Below are 27,055 nucleotides of genomic sequence, written 5' to 3'. Positions count from 1 at the left end.
TCACAGCTTGTTGTTGGCTGAAGAGCTCTTCCATCAGTTCGTTGTCGTTTCTTTGAAGGCTGAAGCTATTTAGTCAGGTTTTGTTCCTCTTCCTCTTAGCTGTCACATTTCAGTGCCACATTTGGTCAATTAGCCCCTGTTCACTGGATCCCTTTAAGTCACAGTGTGAAGCTGGATTACTCTCCCTTCCGTCAGCCTGTCTTTACACACATGAAGATCTGTTCCCTTGACCATTTTTTGCTGCCCAGCTCTAGACCTCTTGAACGCCAACTAATCTAATCCCTGAATATTTAGCTGAAGAAAGGTTACTGATAAGATGCTTAAAAGTTTTAAAAAACCACTAAGGTATTAAGTAAGTCTATACAAGTATCAAAATTATACATTTTGTAATTACCTACACACATACATAAATGTGTTATGGGGCCGAACTGTGTCCCCCTGAAATGCATATGTTGAAGCCCTAGCCTCCAGTCCCTCAAAACATGACAGTATTTGGAGACAGGGCCTTTAAAGAGGTGATTAAGTTAAAATGAACCCATTAGGATAGGCCCTAATCCAATCGAACTGGTGTCCTTATAAGGAGGAAATTTGGACACAGAGAGACACACGGGGGGGAGTGGCACAAAGAGGAAAGGTCATCTGCAAGCCACGGTGAGAGGCCTCAGGAGAAACCAAACCTACCAACACCTGGATCTGGGACTTCCAGCCTCCAGAACTATGAGAAAAGAAATTCCCATTGTTGAAGCCACCCAGTCTGCATTTTATTATGGCAGCCCTAGCGAACTAATAAAATATGCTTTCCTTATGTACTAAATATTTAGATGGACACCCAAGAAACTGACACATGGCTGCCTCCAGGGACAGGAACTGGGTGGCAAGGGTAGAGATATTTGTCCCTGTGCCTTATGATTTTGAACCCCGTGACTCTATCATCTATTCAAAAAATGAACCAAAAATTTACTAATACCTATTGCTGACCAAGGTAAGGTGTGGGAAACTGGCACTTGCACGTACTACTGCCAGATGTCTATCAACAGAAAATGGTTTGAATAAATTGTTAGATGTCCATACAGCTGATAAATGAGGTAGGTCTACTATAATGGAAATACGTCCAGATATATTAAAAGGGCAAGTCACAAAACAATGGGTACACTTTTGATTTAAAAAAACAAAGCAAGGGGGCCGGCCCGGTGGCGCAAGCGGTTAAGTGCGCGCGCTCCGCTGCGGCGGCCCGGGGTTCGCTGGTTCGGATCCCGGGCGCGCACCGACGCACTGCTTGGTAAGCCATGCTGTGGCGGCGTCCCATATAAAGTGGAGGAAGATGGGCACAGATATTAGCCCAGGGCCGTCTTCCTCAGCAAAAAAAGAGGAGGATTGGCGGATGTCAGCTCAGGGCTGATCTCCTCACACAAAAAAAAAAAAAAAAAAAAAAGCAAGTCCCCTAGAGAAAAAAAGGAAGAATATACAATATACACCAATTTGTTAACGTTGGATTCCTTTTTGTCTTTTCGATGAAGGATTAGGGTTTTTTGGGGGGGATGATTATAAATAACAAAAACTACATCTCAGGGCCGGACCCGTGGCTTAGCGGTTGGGTGTGTGCGCTCCGCTGCTGGCGGCCCGAGTTCGGATCCGGGCGCGCACCAACGCACCGCATCTCCGGCCATGCTGAGGCTGCGTCCCACATACAGCAACTAGAAGGATGTGCAGCTATGACATACAACTATCTACTGGGGCTTTGGGGGGAAAAAATAAATAAATAAAAATCTTTAAAAAAAAAAAAAACTACATCTCTTTCTAAGAGACTATGAAGAGATTTAATTTCCCCACATTTAATATGTTAAAATGTTTTGCTCATAGCCAAATTGTTATGTTAGGAAATTAGACTTTCAAAAGTTTAGCCTACTGTAATGATATTCTTTTTCAGTAGTTCCCAATGAGAGGCCAGGGAGAGAAATATAGCAATCTAGTTTTTCAAAATGTACCCCTCCTGCATGATGTCCCCCCATGCATGTCCTTTGATAACCCAGCACTCCACAGTCAAGGGGTCCGTCCTCACTAACATGCAGTCTAGGTGTTAGTTTGCCGCTGTAGGATGGGATCAGCACGAATGGCGCAGCACATGAGCTCTACTCACAAAAGAACACAATTGGCTTTATCAGCAAGTCCGGTTATCGCAGCAGGATGACAGAAAATCTCCTTGAAAGCAAATCACTAAACAATGTTCAGTGATCGAGAAGACACTAAATAAATACATGACCAGATATAAAGATGTCTTCATTAGCCCTCACAGAAAGTACAATCCTTAGTATTTCCTCTAGAGTGATAAAACTGGCTGCTGTGTTGGAGGGAGGGCGCATGTGTGGCACACAAATGATGAGTGATTACCAGTGAGATCAACTCTGATATGCAGAATGAAAGCATGAACACGTAAATAATTTTAAAGAAAATGAAGAAGTAGTCAATCAAATAACTGCAGTGCAAAGGCGTTAAATTTTAATCTTTAATATCTAACATTATTGCTTTAGGAAATTTTTTCCCTGAACCAGGAACCGAATGCTAATGACATAAAAATATACACATATAAAAAGTAGTTCTCCATTTTCCCGGGAAAAAAACAATAACTTCTAGAATATTCAAGTGTTCTGTTTTAATTATAATTGAAGTCTTGGTCATCTCATTTATTAGCTCTGTAACTTACATATTTAAATTAAACATTATTAGACAACCGTTACAAATTATAAATGTAAGGTGCCATTATTGAGTAAATAGATTCTTCATGAGTGGACGTGTCCCTTCTCCCACCCGCTAATGAAGCAGCAACATGGTTAGTTTAATGTTATGAGTACAGGATCCATTGCTGCAAACACTGCTTCTCCTCTCCACCCTGTGTTTATCTGTGTATATGTGTGAGTTGGTCAGAACACATGGGCGACCTCTCTCATGATCAACAGCAAGATGAGCTAGGCTTGGGCTTTCGGTGCAGACTGACCGTGTCTGTGTGAATCAAGTGATCTGACCTATCCTCGGTAGCAAGCACTCTTCGTACCGCTTCCTCAAAGGCCGCTGCGACATTCGTGGCATCTTTTGCACTTGTTTCAAAGTAAGGATAGTCGCCGTTGTCCCTGCACCAGGCTTGGGCTTCTTCTGCAGACACTTGCCGTTCACTTATGTCAATCTTGTTCCCCAAAATCACAAAAGGAAAGCTTTCGGGCTCTTTCACATCTGCATAATATATAAATTCTTTCTTCCAGTTACTCAAGTTCTGGAAGCTTTGAGAATCATCAACACTAAAAGTAAGCAGGCAACAGTCAGAGCCTCTGTAAAATGGCGTCCTCAGGCTTCTGAATCGCTCTTGACCTGCAGTGTCCCAAATCTGCATGGTAACAAAATGTCCATCCACCTCCAAATCTTTATTTAAAAATTCCACACCTATTGTATGGAAAAGCTGGGCATCAAACTTATTAGTCACATATCTGTTCATTAGAGAACTCTTCCCAACTCCACCATCTCCAAGGAGGATTACTTTAAAAAGCGATGATTTCCCTGCCATTATTAATCTCAAGATCCTTGACTTCAGAACCCTGCAAAATAAAAAGGTACCATTACATTCCTTTAGACCTGTACACTGCTCTACATGATTCTATGAATATCAGCATTTAAGGGAAATAAAACACAGAGCCCCAATTCCTTTCTGCACAGGGAATACCTAATAGCAAGAGCTACTGTGCTCATTTACTGAGCACCCAACCGTGCTCCAGGCACTACCCTACCGTTACTCCCTAAGTGAGGGCTCACTCTTCTCCATCCTTGGGTCACAGCTGACTGAAGCTGGCGCTCAAAGCCAAGTCTGACCCCAAAGACCTTGCTCTCAAACGTTCCTCTCTACTCACAATAAGCCCTGCCACCATCTGTTAGAGATGCAGTAGGAGACCGAAGTAGGCAAGTTTCTGTAACAACTTCAAACAACCCTTTGGTGGCACAGTGACAGTGTTCACTGATGGCTTTCCTCTCATGCCAAGGGTTTTCTCAGTGATCCCCGCTTTCTTTCCTCCAATGCTATCACCATAGGAGCTGGTAACCAGGAAACCAGGGACAGAAGCTTACTGATCTGGCTGTGAACAAAAAGAAGCCAACCACTGAATAAATGGACTCTATTCTCTTCATCAGGAACACTATTTTGAGTTTGTAAAATTAATGACAGCAGCAATGGAATTTTTAATATAATATTGTAATCTAGCAAGTTCTACCCACAAGACTCATTTGGGCAGCTCAAACTCTTAACAAATGTGAGCTTGTGCTGTTACTTGTGTGTTTTGAGGGGGAATGAGAGAAACCTTAAACAAATATGTGGTACTATGCGTACCCTTTAGGGGAAGCCCTGGAGCAGGATTAAAAACTTTTCTACACCACAGGTACCAGCCTGTGCAGGGTGGGACTGCAGATGCCCATTTACAGACAGTTACTTCTAAGTGCTGGTGGGAGCACTGTTCCTATTTAAGGCTTCTGTTTTAATTCTTTATTATGGAAAATTTCAGACATACACAAAATTTCTGAATGGTGAGAATAATATAATGAAACCACATGGACCCTAAACCTAGCTTCACCAATTATCAACTTATGGCAAATCCTGTTTCCTCCATAATTCCCCATTCTCCCTTCTCCCCAGTTATTTTGAATCAAATTATATCATTTAATCTGTAAATATTTCAGTATTAAATGGCTTTTAAGTATATTAACATTTATAAAAGAAGATAACCTTTAGAGTAGCACGGTCTAACAGAATTTTCTGCGACGACAGAGATGTCCTCCACCTGTACTCACTAGCCACATGTGGCTATTGAGCACTTGACATGTGGCTGGAAGAAGTCAGGAACTGAATTTTAAATTTTATTTAATTGTAACTAATTTAAATAGCCACGTTTAAAGAGCCAATAGTTGTATTAGCACAGCTCTAGAGCAAAATGGTAATTAACATCAAAGTAGATACTGTGAATCCCTCAATGGGAAACTAATAAAAATATGAACAGTAGCTGCTGCATTGACTAGGATGAATTTGCAAAATCACTGCAGTAAACATTAGCTGGCTATCTCCTGGAGAAATGCAAAAGTGACCCAGTACAATGTAATTGAACACTTGCTGTAATGTGTAAGAATTCTGCATTTCCAACTATGTGCTACACTATTCTAGTAAAACCTGTAGCAACTTGTCCCTAACTCTTACTGGCTCTTTTAAATTACTACTACAGTAATTACTGTTATAATTAATACAATTTAAATTGGCTAACAAAAGTGTGAGGCAATCAAAGGACATACCTCTTGGAGACTTTTTTGACTTCCAATGGATCACTCTGCCCAATGCCCAGACTAAATTATGTCAGAGAGGAAACTGAAACAATCTCAAGCCCCTTAATTTCCTGACAGAGGTAACAATGTTGGTTCCTTTGTTTAATTCTTTGCAATCTTGCTTAAACAACTTCAACTTATAGAAAAAAGACTAACAAAACCAAAAAAGCACACCAACTATTGTGACACAGGGAAAGCATCTGTCTAATGCTCCCTTCCTTACCATTCTCCAGTGGTTCTCTAGAGATTCAGGTCTAAGTCCAACTCCTAAGGCAAAACACCTGGCCCCGCTCCCCATTCTGGCTTCAGTCATTCGGAAATGCCCAGATGAACTGAAATTCAGTTCTACCTGCTCAGCTCGCACTTTCTCCCTTGCCCTTCGCCCTGGCACATGCTGCTCCCTCTGCTGGTGATCCCACCCCCCTTCACCTAACTAACTGCTGAGCTCTCACAACAGCTCAGCACGGTCATCACCAGTACTGGGAACCTTCCCCAGCAGCCCCCATCCCAAGGATGCTCCTTTCACATAATTTTTAAGATACGTAAACACAAAAGTTCCATGTTGTGTTATGAGGGTGTAACAGATGTGCATAATTCTAGTCTATCATATAGCCCAGTATTTTAATAAGTCTCTAACTGCCTTACCAGACAAAGTTGTATTGTACAGCACTGGATTGTTAGGTTCAAATATAAACCAGATTATGCAATCTAACAACCTCCACCCAGATGACTGGTTGCATACATCTACCAAATTAAGTTTTAGAAATTCCTTAGCATTTGTCATTTATAATTTTATCGGACACTTTGATAGTTCCTTTCTTCTTTCATAATAATGCGGGATTTCCTAGTTTGTGCCATTATTCTGATCAAACAAATTTGACGTGTGCTAGACCCATACACTAGGAAATAGGGTACAATTTTTTGCATTTCCCATCTATAATTTGAAGCCTCCCAGACATCCTATTTGGGAGTATGTTGGCATTTGCTAAAACTAATAAACACACAAACATTTCTCTAACTGCAGAGTTGTATATAAACATACATGGTGATATGGATAATTATACAAACCATCTTACTTCCCATTGACTCTAACAAAAGCTAGCTTCATGCAATCCATACACTAACATAACCATAATCAGCTTATGGACATTAAAAATGATTCCCTTTTTCTTATCTAAAAACCGTAAAACCCTTTGTAACTTCCTTAGTATAAGCTGAATGAATAAAGCTATTCTGCTATGTTATTTTCAGAACTTACCTTAAAATGTAATGTGAAGTCTTTTATACTCCAGTTAGGAATGATCGCCCCGAGGCAAAAATCTTTACCAAGGTTAAAACATGACTTTAGCAATTCAACTAAATTCTACAAGGAAATCTTGAGTCAGAAAAGCACACTACATAGGTCATAAATCTTACCTTAATTATTCAGTTCAAGCATCATCATTATCTGCAAAGAAAAAATTAGAAAGCTCACCTTAGCAATGTACAGTGAATTTGTTTTCATAATTTTTTTTTTTTTTTTTTTGTGAGGAGATCAGCCCTGTGCTAACATCCGCCAATCCTCCTCTTTTTTTGCTGAGGAAGACGGCCCTGGGCTAACATCTGTGCCCATCTTCCTCCACTTTATATGGGACGCCGCCACAGCATGGCTTGCCAAGCAGTGCGTCGGTGCGCGCCCGGGATCCGAACCAGCGAACCCCGGGCCGCCGCAGCAGAGCGCGCGCACTTAACCGCTTGCGCCACCGGGCCGGCCCCTGTTTTCATAATTTTAATAGAAAAAACAAGAATTAAAATGGGAAAGAAATATCTGACTTCTATTTGCAGCTAGATTCTTAACTTAAAAGGAAAACTACACCTGAAAGCTGTCCATGACCTTTCTCAGCCTAAAAAATGTCCTAGGGGCCGGCCCAGTGGCATGGTGGTTAAGTTCATGCGCTCCACTTAGGCGGCCCAGGGTTCACAGGTTTGGATCCCAGGTGTGGCAGCGTCCCACATACAAAATAGAGGAAGGTTGGCACAGATGTTAACTCAGAGCTAATCTTCCTCAAGCAAAAAGAGGAAGATTGGCAACAGATGTTCATCCAGGGCCAATATTCCTCACCAAAAAAAAAAAAAAGTCCTAGAATCTAATACTGCACTTTAATCCTTGTTTTTTCAAAAAGTTTCTCACCTGCCCATCCTTCTTTTCTAAGACTCAGACAGCTGTAAAATTTTGTTAAGATGAAATGTAAAGGATGTGCAACTATGACATACAACTATCTACTGGGGCTTTGGGAAAAAAAGGAGGAGGATTGGCAATAGATGTTAGCTCAGAGCCGGTCTTCCTCAGCAAAAAGAGGAGGATTAGCATGGATGTTAGCTCAGGGCTGATCTTCCTCACAAAAAAAAAAAAAAAAAAGATGAAATGTAAAATGTTTCATTCATTCTTCAAAATTTGCCCAAATTTTGAGAGGCTTAGAATAATCACACCCCAGAGAATAAAATACAGCGAACAAACAAGGAAAAAGAAGAGCCACATGAGGGAGGGGCACCAACCCCACACAGGAAAAGTGAGGCTAAGGCAGCAGCAGCACAGAGTGTCGTGAAGCTTCCAGGCAGCCAAGGCAGAGGGGAAAATTTTCTTGTGACCAAATAGAAGCCGCTCTTGCCAAAGTCCAGGAGCGCAGACCCGTGGGCAAGCTACTTGACATCCTGAAGCTCACGGGACAATGGCGACCACAGTACGCATCTCGTGGGGCAGTTGGGAAGATTCAGTCGACAGGGACAACACTCACCCCAGCACCACGCTCATTACAGGAGTGCAGAAAGTTTCTGTGGAATGAAGACACGAAGAAGTCTTGACTGGCAGTTTTGCAGAAAGGTTTCTTTTATGACCATTTCTTACATAAAATTTCACTGAGAGTCATGGGTAGAACAGATGAGAGGACTATGCAGGAGACATCGGGAAGCCCAAGGGTCTTAGCCAAAGGATCGAATTCCATGTGAAGGCTTCCCAGAGCCGACTACTCGGGGCTGTGCTAACCTCTCTCGGGCTAAAGCAAAGGGTTCCAACTCCCTTCCCCTGCTTTTTTAAAGCACAGGGCAGTTTTGTGGGGCTTATAAATTTTGCGAGACTTAACTTATAAACTCAATCAATAAAAAAAAGAGACTCTCCAAAATCTTGACACTTGGGGTTAAAGATAAAATAATAATGATGACAACTACACAGCCAACGTTGACTGAGTCCTGTAAGCCATTTACTCGGCTCCACCGCATTCACTCCTCACACGTCTCTCATTAGCCCTATACTACAAATGACACTGATCAGAGAGGCTACACACCTTTCTCCAGGTCACACAGCCAGTAAAAGGTGGGGGTGAGGTCTGAATGCGGCCGACTGACTGCTCTAAAGCCCAGCAGTGAACCCACTATGCTCAGCCACGTTTGCACTGATTTCTGAGGGTTTCCCTGTTGCTGTCACAGGTATACGGAAAATAAGCAGTGGCAATGGTAAGTCTTTCAACTGCTTGCTTTGTTTCAAGATCTGCACAAAAACAAGTTACCCTGATGGAACTAGTCATAGTTGATCCATTGGCATGTAGCAGAAAGCACACATGAGCGTGCCTAAGTTTTATCTGAGTGTCGGTAGTGTCCACACGTCTGAAATGAACTGTGCATCAGTGTCTGCAGAACTCTGCAGCACTCCCCAGAAGCCTCGCTTTCCGCAGAGCGGGCGGGACGGCAGTTTTTCAACAAGCACTCAGTGAGTGCCTCCGCTGTGCCAGACACTGAGGATGCGAGCCACGCCCTGTCCCTGCCTTGTGGAGCTTGTAGTTGGGGGAGATGACAATCATGTGCCTTACAACTGTGGCAAGGGCTACCAATGAGAGGTATGTGGTACAGAGTACAACAATTCACACTCAGCCCAAACCAAAGAACAGCTTAAACAGCGCAGGGCGCCTGCCCGTGTCTCCCTCTGTGAGGGCGAAGGCGAGGTGCGCTGTGTAAACCTGCGGCTCCCTCAGGCACACCCAGGACCCTGGGGTAAGCACCTCACGGATCATCTCAGGGAGCTGCGTGTGATTCCAGCCATCAGGGGGACTTTATTTTCATACAACACGATCCTCTAACACAGCCAGCAACTTCACCTGCCACTCAGTTAAAGAAAAAGTGATAACTTCCAACACCAGAGGAAAACGGCTGTGTTCAACTGTGTTAGTGAGAGACCATACACCAGGTTCCAGCGGGGGCTGCTCCAAAGCAAAGTCTCAAGGATCATTTCAGCCCATGCTGTCCTTAGAACGCAGCCTCACCAAGGTCTGATTCCACTGTAGGGAGGGAGATTTGACCACAGGCTAAGCTCAGCAGCAGGAGGAGGAAACTGCGAGCAGAGGGGAGGGAGCCTGAACCAGGAAATGGGAGCAGCCTGGCATGTACTGGGAGAGCCCAAGGAAGGTCCGAGCACCTGGAGCCCCGAGAGAAAGGAGAGTGCTGTGCAGATGGGACTGGAGGGAGAGGCCTGGAGCCGGGCAGGGCCTTAGAAGCCAAGAGAAAGATTTCTGCCTATACCCTCGCACTGAGGGGAACCCTGAAATAGCTTCAGCAGCAGGCAACCCGATCAGATGTGGAGTCCAGAAAAGTAAGGGCTGTGGTGAGGAGAGGAGGAAGGCATCAAGCAGAGCTTCCAGGGTGCTCTTGCGATCCCTCTCCACTACCTATGGTGTCAGCCGGCTTTGGGATTGAAAATCACGGCGGTTGGGCCTCATACTTGATCCTGCAGTAAGACACTCACTCTGTGGCTCCATGCTTCACCTCGCTCCCTTTGAACCCCTCCTCTTCCTACCTGGCTAACTCCTGCTCACCCCTGTAGATGCAGCCAGACCTCATCTCCCACTGAAGCCCCTGCCCCTGTGCCCCTAACACACCCTGCACAGACCTCCATGCGCAGAGGTAATACTGAACTAGGCCTGCTTATTATGTCTAATAAAAATCAAATATGCTCTCTAAAAAGATACAGTTACACGGAAACGTATTATACCATTATAAAAATGCCCATACTTTTCCCTGAGTTGTCAATTTTCTAGACTATACCAAAAAGTACATCCCCATACCATTCTAAAACCATCTTCTCTCAAAAAGAAAGAAAAAGAAAATTTGCGAAAATGTTCACAGTGGGGCAAACGGAAATGACCTAAATGCCTAATTGGGGGATGCTCTGCATGCCTTGAGGAGTCACAGAGACATGGGACTGTAGAAATACACTGAGTGATAAACCCAAATAGTATGCACACCGTGATCATACCACGGAAAAGCTTACAAGTTTATATTAAAGTGTGCAAGAAAACTCAGAATAATCAATACCAAGTTCAATCTTCAAAGTTCTGATTTGGTTGAAAAGTCATAATTTTTTTTAATATCAGAAATATTTTTTAAAGCTTCATTTTCACTTAAAGCCTAGCTTGACTGACTGCTGCAATTAAAACGAAACGGAAATCGTTTTCTTTTAAATTTTCTTCAAATACTGCTATCCACCAGACCTCAAGGACAATGGCTTCCTAAATTTTTCTGTAACTCAGATTATATTAAAAATAACTCATTATGACACCAAAAACACAAGCAACCAAAGAAAAAATAGATGAACTGAACTTCATCACAATAAAAAACTTTTGTGCTTCAAAGGATACCGTCAAGAAAGTGAAAAGACAACACACAGAATGGGGAGAAACTATTTGCAAACCATACATCTGATAAGGGACTCATCTAGAATATATAAAGAACTCTTACAAGTCATCAATAAAAAAACAAATAACCCAATTTAAAAATGGTCAACATCGTTAACCAGTAGGGAAATGCAAATCAAAACTACAATGAGATACCACTTCACACCCACTAGGATGCCTATAATCAAAAAGACAAACAATAACAAGTGCTGATGAGGATGTGGAGAAACTGGAACCCTCATACACTGCTGGTGGGAATGTAAAATGGTGCAATGATAATGGAAAACAGCCTGGCAGTTTCTCAACAAGTTAAACATAGAGCTACCATATGACTCAGCAATTCCTCTGTTAGGTATATACCTAAGAGAAATGAAAACATATGTCCACACAAAAACTTGTACATGAATGTTCACAGCAGCCAAAAAGTGGGAACAACCCAAATGTCCATCAACTGATGAATGGACAAACAAAATGTGCCATATCCATCCAAGGGAAGATTAATCAGCCATAAAAATGAAGTACTGATACAACATGGATGAATGTCGAAAACATAAGTGAAAGAAGCCAGACACAAAAGCTCACATATTATATCATTCCATTTATATGAAATTTTCAGAATAGGCAAATCCATAAACAGAAAGCCGATTCGTGGTTCCAGAGAATGGGGGGGAGAAGTAAATGGGGAGTGATGCTAATGGGTACAGGGTTTCTTTTGGGTGTGGGGAGGGGGGGTGTGATAAAAACATTCTAGAATTTGGGCCGGCCCCGTGGCTTAGCGGTTAAGTGAGTGCGCTCTGCTGCTGGCGGCCTGGGTTCGGATCCCGGGCGCACACTGACGCACTGCTTCTCCGGCCGTGCTGAGGCCGAGTCCCACATACAGCAACTAGAAGGACGTGCAGCTATGACATAACAACTATCTACTAGGGCTTTGGGGGAAAAAAAATAAAAATAAATAAATAAATAAAAAACATTCTAGAATTAGATAGTAGTGATGGTTGCACAACTTTGTGAATATACTAAAAACCACTGAATTGTATACGTCTAAAAGGGTGAATTCTATGGTATATGAGTTATATCTAAAGAATATAGATACGTATTTATAGATACACACACATACATAAATATATATGGCCTAAGAATTAGCAGTAAGACCCCAAAATCAGATTTACAAAGAGCCACAAGTGATCTCCTTGTCCCTTCAGCAGTGTTCTTTTAAATAAACCAGTTACAGCACAAGAGATACTACCCGAGGATGACAATACCATGTGCTGGCACCCACACATGTTGTGTATGGCACACACTAATGTGAATGGGCAGTTGGATAAGTAGGTCACTGGCAAGAAAGAAAATGAACCATGTTCTCAGCAGATACCTCAAAACTAAAGAGAAAAAGAGAGCACTGTGTGTCAACACTTTCCTTTTCATAACGCTCTCTTCCAACTTTTCTATTGTGTACTTTTATTGCACTATCAATTGTTTATGGATAGTTTACCAGATAGTTTACCAGTACCCTTTTCTCTGGCCTTCTCCAACCCCTTGCTGGCTCCCAAAGCCGAGTACTACAATAAATCAAGGGGAAGGCACAGCCAAGCATGGAGAATATAAATCTCTAACAGAAATGTTTGTATGGATTAAAGGTAGACATTTTTTATTGGTCATGGATCTAATTGCCTCCATTCTTACAGATAACTAAGCCGTTTATTTCTTCATTATTTTTATTATATAAGGTTTTGAGCATGGCATTCAAAAAGCTGTCCAAGCCTGCTTACAAGCCTGTCCCAATTATATTCCTACAACTCACCATCTCCACACCCATCACAGACATTTACTGTCCAGCCTTTGCTCAGGCCCTTATTGCGGCCTGGGAGGCCCCTCCCTACACCGCAACAGCTATGAAAAGCCTAGTCATCCAAAGGCCTAGTTCAGATCACCTCATCCAAGAAGTCTTCTATGGCCACCCCCAGAAACCTAATCCTTCTCTCTTCTTCACTCATAATCATTTCCACGTCTATTATAGGTCTCATTCACTTAGGCTCTAACCACTGTCAGTTGCGTATGTGTCTACTTCCTAATTACAATGTCAACTCCCTGGGAGGGACACACAATACTTAATTTGATCCACTCATTTGTCCTTTTTTTGTTCTACAACATCTTGTACAAAACTTGACATATGGTCAGGAAGCAAATAAATGCTAAATTAAAAACATAAATTACTTCCTCCTTTAGTTTTGTTATTCTTTTCTTATTTTTCTATTTGTACTTTCCACACTTAGAATTCTTTGTCTCTTTGTTCAATCAGTTCTTCCCCCATTCTATTTTTGAGGTCTATTAAAATGTGCAGGAAGGGGCAAAAAAATTGATTCCTACTTGCAAGTCTAATGAGAAAACCACTGTAAAATAAGTACTATTGACTGCCACAGGGAGCTGGCAAACGGTGAAAAACGACAACATTCCTCTAATAAGCTGCCAAAGGGAGAGTAGGCTGGGTCTGTAAACTGCTTTTCTCAAAATTTCAGATTTTGAAACACATACTCTGTAAGCTCTTGACTAGAGTCCTCACTTAAATTGAATTTATCACTCCTGGTTTAAATTTAGGAACAGATTTTTTTTCAAAATCACACGTTCCTTTTGCATCTACCCCGAATATCCTAATTAGAGACATACCTCTTACTGCATTTTATTTCATAGCTTGAGAAACTGAGACTCAAAGAAACTAACCAAGGATGCTTTTTTTATTTCCTTATATCCTATTATCAGCGTGTCTCACTTAGCCTAATTAGTTCCCCTTTTTGTTTCCAGCCTTCCTGCTTGTCTTGCTGAAATGTATGAGCAAGAAGCAAGTCAAGGAAGTTATTAAGTCTAATGGGTGCTATCTCTACAGCAAGAAATCAACAAAAAAAAAAAGGGAAGAATTAAGCAAAGTACCATAGGAATAGACCAACTTGGAGGCACAACTTGTCAGATGAAATAAATTATCTAGTTGACCACTGAGCATGTTCACAGACAGAGAGCTAGAGAAGGAGAACACTGTAAATTAAACCACGCTATCACGATGTCAGAGCAGCTCACCCTATTTCAAGAACCCGTTTCAATAAGTATTCTTTTTTGGAGATGAGTCATCTAATTAAACTTTTAAAAAATATATACTCTCGATTTTGCTCAAAACAAGGCACCTCTGTACTTAGGTATACTAACTAATCATTAATAGTGGTGGAGAGAGTGGGAAGGGAGAAGAGAGGAGAAAAAACAGATTTGGTTAAGGAACGAAATCTTAAACCATCCTGGGGGCCGGCCCCGTGGCGTAGCGGTTAAGTGCACACGCTCCGCTACTGGCGGCCCAGGGTTCGGATCCCGGGCGCGCAGTGACGCACCGCTTCTCCAGCCATGCTGAGGCCGCATCCCACATACAGCAACTAGAAGGATGTGCAACTATGACATACAACTATCTACTGGGGCTTTGGGGAAAAACAAAGGAGGAGGATTGGCAATAGATGTTAGCTCAGAGCCGGTCTTCCTCAGCAAAAAGAGGAGGATTAGCATGGATGTTAGCTCAGGGCTGATCTTCCTCACAAAAATAAATAAATAAATAAACCAACCAACCATCCTGAAAGTATAGAGCAGCATGACCTGACAGAACTTTCTGCAATGATGGAAATGTTCTATATCTGTGCTGTCCGATATGGTAGTCACTAACTACATGTGACTACTGAGCACTTGAAATGTAGCTGGTCCAACTGAGGAACTGAATTTTTAATTTTAATTAGTTTAAACTGCTACATGAGTACTGTACTGGACAGTGCAAGTATAGAGTGTGCTTAATTGGGAGGCCACGAAGGAGCTACAGGGGGAAAATGCACCTCCTTGAATCACAGGTAAAATAAGGATGAGTGTATGGATGGAAGTGTGTGTGCTTGAGCTGTTCTCTGGAAAGAGTAAAAAAGGTTTCATCAGATTCTTAAAGGAATATGGACCTCAAGAAATGATCAGTACATGTCTGCATCATTCATATATTACATGTGATCCATTTGTGTAGCTCATAACACCCTCAAGACTTTCATCTTTACGTGGCATCACTATTTCCCCCTTCTCTCCCTCACCTGTGAGACTTTATTAATATTACACTTATGACCACGAACTGTGATGGTACAGTGAACACACTCAGAGGAAACTGCTAATCCTGGAAGCGAGGATAACATTTTGTTCTTTGTTTTGCTTAATGAGGTCCTTAAAAGGAACAAGCATAAATCTACCTGTAATAAGACACTTACCTGTAAAAGGCACTTAAAATGCTTGACAATAACGAAAAGAATGGGGATAGTTTAAGGTTGCACTTTGGGAGACGGAATTAAAATGCAAAGAAATGGATAAAGGTCACAAGACAGGAATACTGGGAATTACAGCTGGGTATTTCAGGAAGAACACGTTGTCAAAGAAATGAATTTGAATATGCATGTTAGAAAAATATATTAAAGCAGCAAAACACAAATTAAATATGATCTGCAATGATCTGCTGTAACATAAGGGAGCATTGGTTCTGACCCCTCTCTTCAAGCTCTTTAATTTGGAGCAGAAAAGGGTGAGGGCTGGAGAACCTGCACATAACTCAAGGAAGAGTTAGTATACAAATGTGGCCCAGGAGGCATGGAGTCACAGCAAAGGAGAACTTCTTGGCTGTTAGAGAAATTAAGTAAGAGGAGTGAGGATGTCTCAAGACGATATATTTCAAGAAGACAGCTATACGTCTGACATATAGGACTCAACTAGATTAGAAGCTCCCATTCTGCAGGGAAGTTGTCACCAGGTCAAAATGAGAAGAAATGTAAGAGCACTGCAGGTAGCTTTCCAGAAAGTTTACCTCATCTCACTTCTCCATCAACGATGTCCCAGTTTGCCCCCACAAAGGTACTGAAGCTGACTTTGCTTACTAAAAGCTTTCCAAGCCCAAACTTACTCTGCCATCACTACCCATTTCACCTCTATGCCTGATCAACCCTCCACACCTCTCACTATACCCAGGCTCCAAACCCCTCCATCCCCTTGAAGGTCAGAAGTCACCAGAGACCTCCTAATGGCCAATCCAAGGGTGTCTCCACAGCCCTCATCTAAATGCCCTAAGGCAAACGCAGCCCTCAAGTAAATAAAGAGAAAAGCGCTTCTCTTAGGACTTCAACTGTGTATGCTTCTAGAAAACACCCTCATGGTTGACCAATGTCCACACTGGAGCCCCACCTAGTAGAGAGTGAATTCTCTCAGATATAGCCATTTGTCTGGATGTACATGACATAAAATCTCAGAAGGGTACTCAAGGCTTTTTTTAAACAAATAAAGTAATGGAAGCCCAACTGGGAAAGGGTCTTGCAAAGTATCACACCTCTAGCTGTAGGCATAGGTGGGACCTTCAAGTCTTAGCTAGGACTCAGCCACCATTACTGCCTCTACAAGGTCTAAACAGTCTGGCAGGGGCTCTGAAAATGCCTCCCACTTAATCGTCCATTAAACAACTCTGGCAATAGGTTCCGCTTTCTCTCCCCCGCACTCTCTTAGCTTTCTGTAACCTAGATGGCGCCCTTTTCTAACAAGCTCTTAAAGTAGGTATATTGCAAGGTTAAAGCCCTTACCTCTTCCCAAACCATATCTCCCTGGGATATAAAACCCAGTGATTCCTAAAGTCCACCTCCACCCTCCCATCCCTTGGCGGGCCAGACGAGAATCCAACCCCTTTTACAATATGTTCATCTGGTATCCTGATGGCAGTTCAAATTCAACACATCTAAAACCAAGCTAATTCTTTTCCCCATTTCCAAAATCTGTCTCCTTCTGTCTTCCCCACTTCATTCACCCACACAAGAAACGTGTCCACTTCCCTCCCTACCTATTGCCACTGTCTTGTTTGCTCAATAACAAATGCTGTGACCGTAATAACATTAGCCACCACTGTTTACTGAATATCTACTAAGTGTCTGGCACATAGCACCTTCAAATCACCTGCAAGTTGGACACTATCACCCATGTTTTATAGATCAATAAACACTAGTTCACAAAGATTAAATAACTTTCCCCGGTCTAACTAAACAGGGCAGGTCAAATGTGTTAACTTTACTCCCACCAAACCACAGAAAAGGTCTAAGAAATCTACACAGCCAAAAAGGACAAGAAGGAACAACTCTTGATTGTAGCTGAGAGACAGCACAACATTGAAAGGATGGAAAGCAAATGGTCCAGTAGTGATAAACTGAAGAGACGAGGAAACCTAACTCAGCGAGAAGCGGCTAACAATGAGAAAGCCACTTTCTCCACCGCAGACCTGAAGAGCGCAGGCCCTAGAGAGCACATGGGCACCTGACGCTTACTGAGACAGGCCAGCGGTGCTGAAAGCACAGGATTTCTCCACAAGGCCGTAGACCCCATGACCACCTCTGCACCCAGGGGCCCCTTTCTCCACCAGCAGATTGCCTTCCTCAAGAAGTGTGTGCGGGAAGGGTGGGAGAGGCTATCAAGGGAAAATCTGCACAGGAAACGGGCAAGGCAGGCCATTTTAAATACAGGAAACGGGCAGGGCAGGCCATTTTAAATTTCTGAGGGACCCACATGGGTCCCGGACGTTTGGAGGACACCATGCATACTGGCGCTCGAGGGAGTTCACAGTTTCAATGTTAGATTGCACCACATTCCTTTCGATGACATCATATCTTTGCGAAGCTGGCTTTTCCAGGCCTGGTGTGATAAAAATCAAGTACTGTGCACATATTAATGTGGAACAGGATATGAGGGTGGCGGCTGTTTGCTCCCAAACAACTATTTATGAAATTTTATTTAAGAATACTGGAACTCACTCCAGAGAATGCTCTGCATTCACCAACGTGTGGTCCTCAAGCAGTTCTTCTGTTGTTCTAACTTCCAACTAAACCATGTATGTATTTTCAGGTATGTTCATCTAATCACTGCTCTGATTGAACACACAAGCATAACACCGCACAGACTAGAGCAGTTGCTTAGCTATATCCCGCAGCCCAGCAAGTTCTAACTTTTTTGAACGTGTTAAATCATTTACACACTCCTCTACCTGTTAGAGTTCTACATAGCAAGTTCTACAAACAGAAATCTGTAAGGCTTTTTTCAGGCTTCTCTAACACTGATAACACAACCACTCTTATGAGAACTAACCTTCTGGAAACTATTTTAGCCTCTGTACCCAAAAACCTACTCTAATTCACAAGAACTTGGAATTACAACAGTTCAGTTTACACTGAACTAACAGTTCAGTTCCTTAGTTTAAACTGCTCTGCTATCTATCCTTCACACTTGGATAATGAATGTGGCCACTGAATGAATGTATCAAGTTGTTCCATACTGTTTCTCCATCCCCTGTCAAACAATAGCATACATTTGTCAGGTGTCAGGGCTCTGACAAAAGTGGAGTCTGGACACAGACTCCCCCCTGTGAAATGAGCCGGGTTTGGTGAAGCCAGAATGTGAAGCCTCCACTGCCTGCTTCACTTCCATATTTCCTCCAAAACACATAACCCTCTCTCTCAAGCTCATGCTGACATAGCTGTTACCTTACGTACCTGCATCTACATCTAGTCCTCCTCTCTATGTTCATAATAAGCAACAGCATTCTAAACCCTGTACCCACCATGGTCAAAAATTAATAAGAAGTAATCCAGAATGTAGCAATACCCAGAGCTCAACTTCACAACATGTACAATATCAAGATTCACTTTGGGAAACAGAAATTTCTCCTCCGAGTTATCTAACGAGCCCCAGGCTCCCCGCCAGCGGCCTTGCCTCCCTCCACCTACACACCTGGGTCCCCCAGGTCTCCTCCCTCAGGTATCCTGACCTTTCATTGGCATCACAGCTTTCCAAACTCCCTGAGGCATTATGTGAGTTCACCTCCCACAGATTAATAAATGCTCTCTGTTGATGACCTACTTCTCTCTCTCCTCTCTCCTCCCTCTCTCCCTCCTTCCCTCGCTCCCCCTCTCCCCCCTCCCCCCTCTTCCCCCCTTTCCCCCCTCCCCCTCCCTCTCCTATTTGGCTCATTTCCTCCTGCTGTTTACCAGCTGGGGCAGAACTACTTGGAAGCCAATAATCTGATGTCTCTACTTGGTGTCATATAATCTCATAGATTTTAAAGTACAACCCTCTCATTATACAAAGAAAGAAATGTGGTGACCTAACTTGGCCAGAGTAGCAAGCCAACTACAGATTGAGCACGATTCCTCCGAGGCCAGTGGATGTTCTTCCTGCACCAATTCCTCTTGACCCTTACCAGAATAAAACCCTTCCAGTAAGGAAACAACACACATCCCTTTGTTACATCCCACGAGACAGCAATCCTTTTTAGGGGTATAATTTAGCATCCCCTCTACCCTACAGCAGACAACTCCTGATAAGAGGCAGAGAAATCTATTCATTAAAAAAGAACACAGCATCCATCAACATGAGTCAAAAAGCAAAGCTACCCACAAAAGATGCCATGTTGACTGCATGAATAACACTTTCACAGCAATTCCTAAAAAGAGAGCCAACCCTTTTTGATTCCTCCTCTCAATTACTCCCTCCCAAAGTTCACCTAATAGTTACATCTGCCACCAGAATGAAGCAGTACACATACTGATGGGCCTAGTCTTAGACATGGTGAAAACAGGCTGGAAAATGCCAGAAAGAAAAGAAAGTGATGCAAAAGTCATTTTTTTAAAAATTTCATCATTTATTTCTTGATTTCAATGATAAAATGCACACATAACTCTTGTCTACTGAGGCTAAATTTAAGGAAGAATTTTATGCTTAACAAGAATGGCTTCTCGATTTGATTCTTGTAAACAGTCACACGTGGTCAACCTGCAAAGCTATCAAAAACACATCAACTTTTCCCCACTTAAGTCCGCCCACAGTAAATGCCATGATACAGGTACCTGTGTGTGGGTGTGCAGCTGTTTTGTTTGTTTGTTTTTAATGATACCTGGCCCCTGATTTTGAGTAGCCCGGGCAATAAATTTTGTTCTAGGACAAAATCAAAACCTGATGTTATGATGGTAATTAGACTGGAAGCTTCGGGGAGGTGGGGACTGCCCACTGCCCTTCATATCACCAGCAGCTTCGTATCAGTGCCCCACAGGATACTCAGAAAATGTCTGTTGACAACTGGAATAATACAGAAAGCAAACTCCCTAAGTCTACTTCAACGGCTCGGAACGGCTCGGAACGGCTCTCAAGTTCTCTTTGACACTTTTGCCTTAAAACAAAAAAAAAAAGGATTCTGTTATCAGAAATTATTTGCTTACTTCTTCATCTTTCAAATGAATGAATATGCCTCTTAGTCAAGGGAAACGTCTTCAAGTTCTCAAATTTTTCCCCCAGCTCTTTCTTCAAACGATGGGGAGGTATCCTAAATAGGAAAACGGCATCGCATTTGAAGAATTACAGAGGTGCTGAAACGTTACCTCTGGAGTCACACAGACTGCTGTAAAGCAAGGTTTCTCAGCCCTGGCACTAGTAACAGATTGGGCCAGACAACTCTTTGCCGTGGGGGGCTTGTCCTCTGCATGGTAGGATGTTGAGCAGCATCTCTGGCCTCTACCCACTAGATGCCAGCAGCACTCCCTCTCAGGTGTGAACCAAACATGCCTGCAGAGGGGCCGGCCCCGTGGCTGAGTGGTTCAAGTTCCGTGTGCCCCACTTCGGCTGCCCAGGTTCGTGGGTTCGGATCCCGGGCACGGATTTACTCCACTCATCAGCCATGCTCTGGTGGCATCCCACATACAAAATGGAGGAAGATGGGCACAGATGTTAGCTCAGGTCCAATCTTCCTCAAGCAAAAAAAGGAGGATTGGCAACGGATGTTAGCTCAGGGCGAATCTTCCTCACCCAAAAAAAAAAAAAAATGCCTGCAGACATTGTCAAATGTTCCCCAGTTGAGAACTACACCTCTCAACTCACACAGGCCTGACTGAATCCTGGCTCTGCCCTCTCACTACCTGTGTGACCACGGGAAACAGTTCTACTTCTCCTATACTCCAGCAAATTCCTCATCTGTAAAATGGAGCTAATACCGCAGAAATGTTGTGAGAATTAAATGAAATGATATATTACAGGATTTACATGCACAGAACATCCAGTGCCCGAGTGGCTGCCCAAGAAATGCTAAGAAATGAGAGAAGGCTAAAAATTAACTTCCACAACCAAAGGAACCTATCTTCAGGCCTCCAGGGCACTGTAGTCTAGATGGAAGAAGTGGCTGAGATGGAAAGAAATGAAAAGAGAGAGAGGCTGGCAATGAGCAACTAGCACTAAAGTATTTCCCAAGCATTTCTCCAAGAAGCCGGCTTGGAGTCAAGGCCAATGATGTTCAACTTAGTTTTCCTCGGGCTACTCTAACCTCACAAAGGATAAACCAAAAATATCCCCAAATCACAAAACTCCAAAATAAACAAGTCAACAAGCCGGAAACTTTTTAGTATAAGCAAGAGGAATTTACTACAATGTCTACACAAAAATACAAAAAGCACCAGACTGCCAAACCATCATCCTAGGTTCGGGAATCTAAATAAGTCACTGAAAGTTCTAGACAAGTAGTGATGATGACTTCAACAGACACTTCTAAAAGACAAACTAAGAATACTCTTCTTACAAGTCCCTGACTGAAGAGTTCTGGGTTTCCTTCATCTCTACAGTTTTACTCCAATGAACAGTTTCTGAGATTACAGGAAATTTAGGGATTTTTCCATTACAGAGGTGCCAGAGACAGAAAGACAAACATGTAAAAAAAATTTTTAATTTTAAAAAAGCAATCAAATTCTGTGTATTGATTTTCTCAGGACGCTGAAATTCTATAAAAAGATTATGGTCACGTGACAATTTGGAACCCAGCAGAAAAGTCATTCCTCAAAAGAACCGTGGTCACGGGATGTGTCATCACTTAAAAAGAAAAAACACCAACAACAAAACCAACTAATACCTCCACAGCTCTGGTCTGCACTTAAAATTCTCATCCGGCCTCTTTACGTAGTCAGTTGGAAGAAAGAAAGGAACACAATTCGGAAACCTTAGCCAGAGTTTGAATCAGATAACGCCCCAAACCGCCTTCAGCCCCTAGGAGTGGCTTTACATTCCAAACGCCTCACCTGAGTGCTCAGAACACAGTAGCAAACGCTCACCTGGGCAGCGGGTCAGAGGTCACCAAAATCAAACTGTGAGAGCGCCTTTGCTTTCTCTACGTTAACCATTCGAGGGTAGAGTTTGGTTTGGGTGGGCTGGGGCGTCTGGGTGTGTCCCTGGGTGACGGGTATATTTCTCCCTGTGCGTGTGTTTCCCCGGGTGTTTGCGTGTATGTCTCTCTCTCCCTGGGTGTTTGGCTATGTGTGGGTCCCCAGGTGTTCACGGATCTCTCTTTCCCAGGGTGGTCGTGTGTCCCTGTTTGTGGATCTTTCTTTTCCCAGGTGTGTGTGTGTTACCCCCGGATGTCTGGGCGTCTCTCAGGGCGTCCCCGCGTGTTTGGGTGTGAGTCCCTCTCCCCGGGTGTGTGGGTGTGGGAACCCCTCTTTCCTTCTGCGTCAGTCAATAGGAGGCAGCGAGCGATAAGCTGTCCCCCGTCCCGGGGCGGACGAGTGACCCGCGCAGGCCCCGCGCGCCCCCCGCCCCAGCTGCCCGAAGCCCAGGCCGCCCGCGGGGCTCCCTCAGGCCCTGACGCCCCGCGCACCCGACCCCTGTCTCCGCCCAGCCCCGACGGGAGTCCGCGCCCCGCTCACCTCGCGGCCACACGGAGGACGCCGGGGAGCTCCGGGCCGGTCCGTCTGGGTGCAACGAGGAAGAGAGGGTTCGGGACTTGGCGGGCAGGAGGCAGCGGCGCTAACCGTGTGCGCTTCCAGTTGCTCCCGTCCAGCACAGAGGGAACAACATGGCGACAGGCCGGGGCGGGGCCCGGGGAGGCGGGGCGGGGCCTGGACGGCGGAGCCCTGGAGAGGCGGGGCGGGGCCCGTGGCGGTGGGGCGGGGCCTAGATTATGGAGCCCGGGGAGGCGGGGCCTCGAGGTCCCGGTCCGCCCCGCCCTCGCCCACTCCCTGACCGCCTGTCCTTTCTGAAGCACGGTTTTTCATGGGGTCTGCGGTTCCTCGTGTCCTCCGGCTGCGTTCCGGAGAGAGACAGCACGAAATGATAGTTATCTTTAAAAGTTTACATAGAGTGGAAATAAACAGATCGCATAAGCACAATCACAAGGATGTTGTGATTACCATGAGAAAATGAATGTGCAAAGAACAAAAGGGTAAATGAAAAATGAAAACAGCTGTGATATTGTGGAACAACAGGAACTTTTTTAAATTTAAAATTTTTCTTTAATCTTGTTAAAATACTGCCTCTGTCAGAGAAAGACAAACACTGTATGACCTCTCTCATATGTAGAATAGAAACTAACACAGAGAGAGAACAGTTTGGTGGTTACCAGGGGGGAGTTGGGGGGGGCATAAGGGGTGAAGGGGCGCATTTATATGGTGACTGACAAATAATAATGTACAACTGAAATCTCACAATGTTATAAACTATTATGACATCAATAAAAAATTTAAAAAAAATACTGCCTCGGTCATCTCTAAATATAAAGCAGTAATGGGAAAAGGCGGTATTGGGGAAGCTCTTCTAATTCCTGTCTTTATAGATTGGGTCGCGCGCATGGATCTTACGATATAGGCCCCTGGAGATCCGAAGGACTTTTAGTGACCTCTCAATATATTTTGTGGGGTAGATTTAGTTTATTTTCTAAGAGAAGCATCTCACTTTTATGATTTGCTAGGCCCACAACCATTAAATAACCTCTGGCTCTTTGGGGAGTCATTTTCAGGTAATGAATCTAATGTAGTCTTTTCATTCAGCACTAGAAAGGTTATATTTGAGAGAGTTTCTCACAAGTATAAGAGACAATTTTAGAATACTCATGAAAATGAGGCATAAATGAGTAATAAAGATTGAGCTCTAGTTTGAGCTTAAATGAATTTTTCTTTTATAGAAAAAATCTATGTTTTATCCATGCAGATATTTCCCCAAGGACGTATGAGTAAAGGTTTATAAAATACAAATCTGTTGAAAATAGGGAGGGGGAAGAGATATTCATTACCTTATTTTAAAACACATAATTAAAACTATGCAATAAAAATATAAGAACATTAGAGTTAATTTTCCAAAAGAAAAAATATATAAAGTGTTATGTACTAAATTGCAACAAGCAATCCACGGGATCACTAAGAAAATGCTACCTGAAAATCCTATGTCATAATCATAGTCAAGGAGTGATGGAATAGGATTTTATCTCTGCAACTGCTAATACCAACCAGCTATTAACAAGTGCTCTCACGGAATTATTGTATCTTGACTTCAAGTAGTAAGACTTGAGAAATCCAAGAGTTTTCAAAAAAGGGATCTAAGAAGGTCCTACAAGTGATTCCTAGGCTATTCCAAAACGTAAGTGAGGCATACAAACCTATCAGAGTGTAGCTTATAGTCAGCACTTGAAGAAAGAAGGAGGAAAGTTACTTTTTCTGAAATAACTATTACTTGGACACTAGCCAACTGACACAAGAATATTCTTATATTCTGGTCTCTTCTACTGTTCACTTCTTTACCTAATTGATTTGACAGCGCAAGAGTAGGGTGGGTCACAAGATTTGTCCCTGGAGCGTGAGTTTGGGGGATTTTTGTTGTTGGGTGTGCGTGGTTGGCAAGCTGACACAAGTTAGATAGATGGTCTCTATCTCTCTTGTTCCATGAATTTGTTGACTGACAAAAAACATTTAAGAACTGACCTAGTTTGACGCCCTTCATCTAATTAGAATATTCGTCTTTATATTCTGTAAACTTGTAATGCATCACCCATGGAGGAAAAAGAGGTCAAGGTTGCTAGGCATTAATGATTCTATGACCAGAAACCAGGCAAGGAAAGAGTTAATGAAAATCTGATCCGCAACTAAACATAGTCTGTCAAATGTTTTCCAGACAATGAGAAAATTAAATGTGCTATTTTTCAGAAGTTGATGTCCTCCTTTTTGCAGATGTTGCCATCCTACAGTGAAACTTACACGGTTGCAGCAGGACCATTGCAAACCGCTCCAGCGGGAAGCGTCCAAAAGTTACCTTGGACCTGTTATGGAATGGCATGTTACATTGAGCTCATCGTGTAATGGCGTTGAACGGGGTTATGTAACGGCTTGCACATGCACCCTGATTAGGCCCAGTTGTTACACAGTTGTAACATATCCTCTGCACTCTGGAGTATCAAGTCTTCAACTGCACTAAGCTGGTGGGCTGGGGGGGTGCACTGCTTTGGGGACTATCCCTGGTGTTCCCCAATGCTTGTGCAAGCAATAAACCTTTTTTCTTCATCCACTTCAGCCTTGGTTGTCGTGATTTTTGGCTCTGCACTCATCAAGAGACAGACCCATTGAGTTCGGTTACAATTCCTTCCCTTAAATGACACTTACTTGTTACTATGAGCACTGGGAGTTAATACCCCATTTCAAGCTGGAGTCTGAAAGAAGTCACCTCTGGTATCTCTGATGAAAAGTCACAAGTAAGTGGGCCCCAGACTCAAGTGTAATAAATACTGATTATAATTAAATTGATTATACTTTTCACATATAAGGAAAAACACAGAACTTAATGGTAGGCAATTTGACCATTAAATGATATCTAAACAATCAGAAATTTGATATTTTTCCCAAGTCATTGGCAAAAATAAGAGATTTGTTCTCAATATTGCATAGATGCTCTTGTATAGCTGTACTAAGAAGGAAGAAAAGCATAAAAAGTAATTCAAAATCTGTTATATTTGGCTTTAAAGTCAGAGTGAAAATAGATAACAATAAATAATGTTAAGTGAAAAAGAACATTACCAAATAGTATATGGAGGAAAATCCCAATTTGGTGGAGGAAGCACTTTTTATAATATATAACTTTTCAATAGATATTGAAATATTTATCTAACATTTATTTATATGTATTTATATATTTATATTGTCAATATCTCAAGCCAATGTCACACTCTTCCTGTTTGTCTTGAAACTAAATTCAGCATGTTTCTTACACTAATACAGAACTTTTGTTCCTGATCCTTAAGTCAGATAAAATCTCAATATATGAGGAAATACCAGAAGTCTGATTTCTTTACTGCTTAGTTTAAAAAGGAGTACTGAATCCAAAAAAGGAATAGTAGCATCACCCTTAATCTATATATCATCAGTGAGCAAATTTCAGAATTTGCAATCTTCAGGTTGATGTGATCAAATGGAAATGGACCCACAATCATGATAGAGCATATATCCTTTCATGGGTCCCATGAATTCCGTCCAGTGGTTGATGCTGAATGGCCACCTGGCTGTCAAAAGCCACCAATACACTTCCTTCCATCAGCCTGCCCACTGTCGGGAGAGGGGGAGCATGGGAGTCAGGAACCAACCCAACTGGCACCTCCCAAGTTAGTGGGTAACCACCACACCAGCCCAAACCCTTCCAATACCTGCAGCATAGACACACAGCTACTCTCTCCCCTTGGGTAATTTTAAGATTTGCAGAAAACGAAAAGTCATTTCACATTAATACTTATTTATTCAACAAATATATAGTGAGTGCATACACTATGCCAGGTGCTGAGAATACAGAGGTAGACAAGACTGAGGAGGAATTCAGGGGGTGTCCCCAGGCACCCTCCCTGCGTTTTCGCTCCCATCCACCAGCTGTGTTTATATCATATGACCTTACCTTGGTGAATACAATCGATTCAGGCCCTTTCCTAGGAGAGCTCAGAAGAGTGGAGGTGACATTCAATAAGCAACTAAACAAATGTGCAGTTACAAGTTGGATTAAGGCCCCTGAAGGAAATAAACAAGGCACAGTCGGTGGGAATACAGGGTAATGGTACCAGAGAAGGCAGGAATGGGGAGGTGACTCATGCTGAGCCCTAAAGATGAGCAAGCAGCAGTGGGAAGGGCTGTGGAAGAGCGGTGCAAGTTGAGGGAACA

At 42.9% G+C, this 27,055-nt stretch overlaps 1 protein-coding gene across 3 annotated transcripts; it reads right to left on the bottom strand.

The window, feature by feature from the left end:
* Positions 1-2,474: 2,474 nt before the first annotated feature.
* RAB9A (RAB9A, member RAS oncogene family) lies at positions 2,475-22,938 on the bottom strand. Of its 3 annotated transcripts, XM_058535446.1 has the most exons (4): positions 22,799-22,938; positions 8,121-8,157; positions 6,763-6,793; positions 2,475-3,584 (listed from the first exon to the last, which is right to left on the bottom strand). In XM_058535446.1, the coding sequence occupies exon 4, from the start codon at positions 3,551-3,553 to the stop codon at positions 2,948-2,950; it is 606 nt and encodes a 201-aa protein (XP_058391429.1). In that variant the 5' UTR covers positions 3,554-3,584; positions 6,763-6,793; positions 8,121-8,157; positions 22,799-22,938; the 3' UTR covers positions 2,475-2,947. The 3 variants fall into 3 exon arrangements, with proteins under 3 accessions (XP_058391429.1, XP_058391430.1, XP_058391431.1); XM_058535447.1 differs by lacking the exon at positions 8,121-8,157; XM_058535448.1 differs by lacking the exons at positions 8,121-8,157; positions 22,799-22,938 and adding an exon at positions 7,882-8,100.
* Positions 22,939-27,055: the final 4,117 nt, after the last annotated feature.

The sequence above is a fragment of the Diceros bicornis genome, chromosome X (genome assembly GCF_020826845.1).
Source record: "Diceros bicornis minor isolate mBicDic1 chromosome X, mDicBic1.mat.cur, whole genome shotgun sequence".
Lineage (NCBI taxonomy): Eukaryota > Metazoa > Chordata > Mammalia > Perissodactyla > Rhinocerotidae > Diceros > Diceros bicornis.
Note: the sequence above shows the minus strand (reverse complement) of the source record. Positions and strands in the feature narration are given on the sequence as shown.

Bases quoted from the DNA above. Each gene is read 5' to 3' on its own strand.
- RAB9A (XM_058535446.1), bottom strand. From the start codon at position 3,553: ATGGCAGGGAAATCATCGCTTTTTAAAGTAATCCTCCTTGGAGATGGT.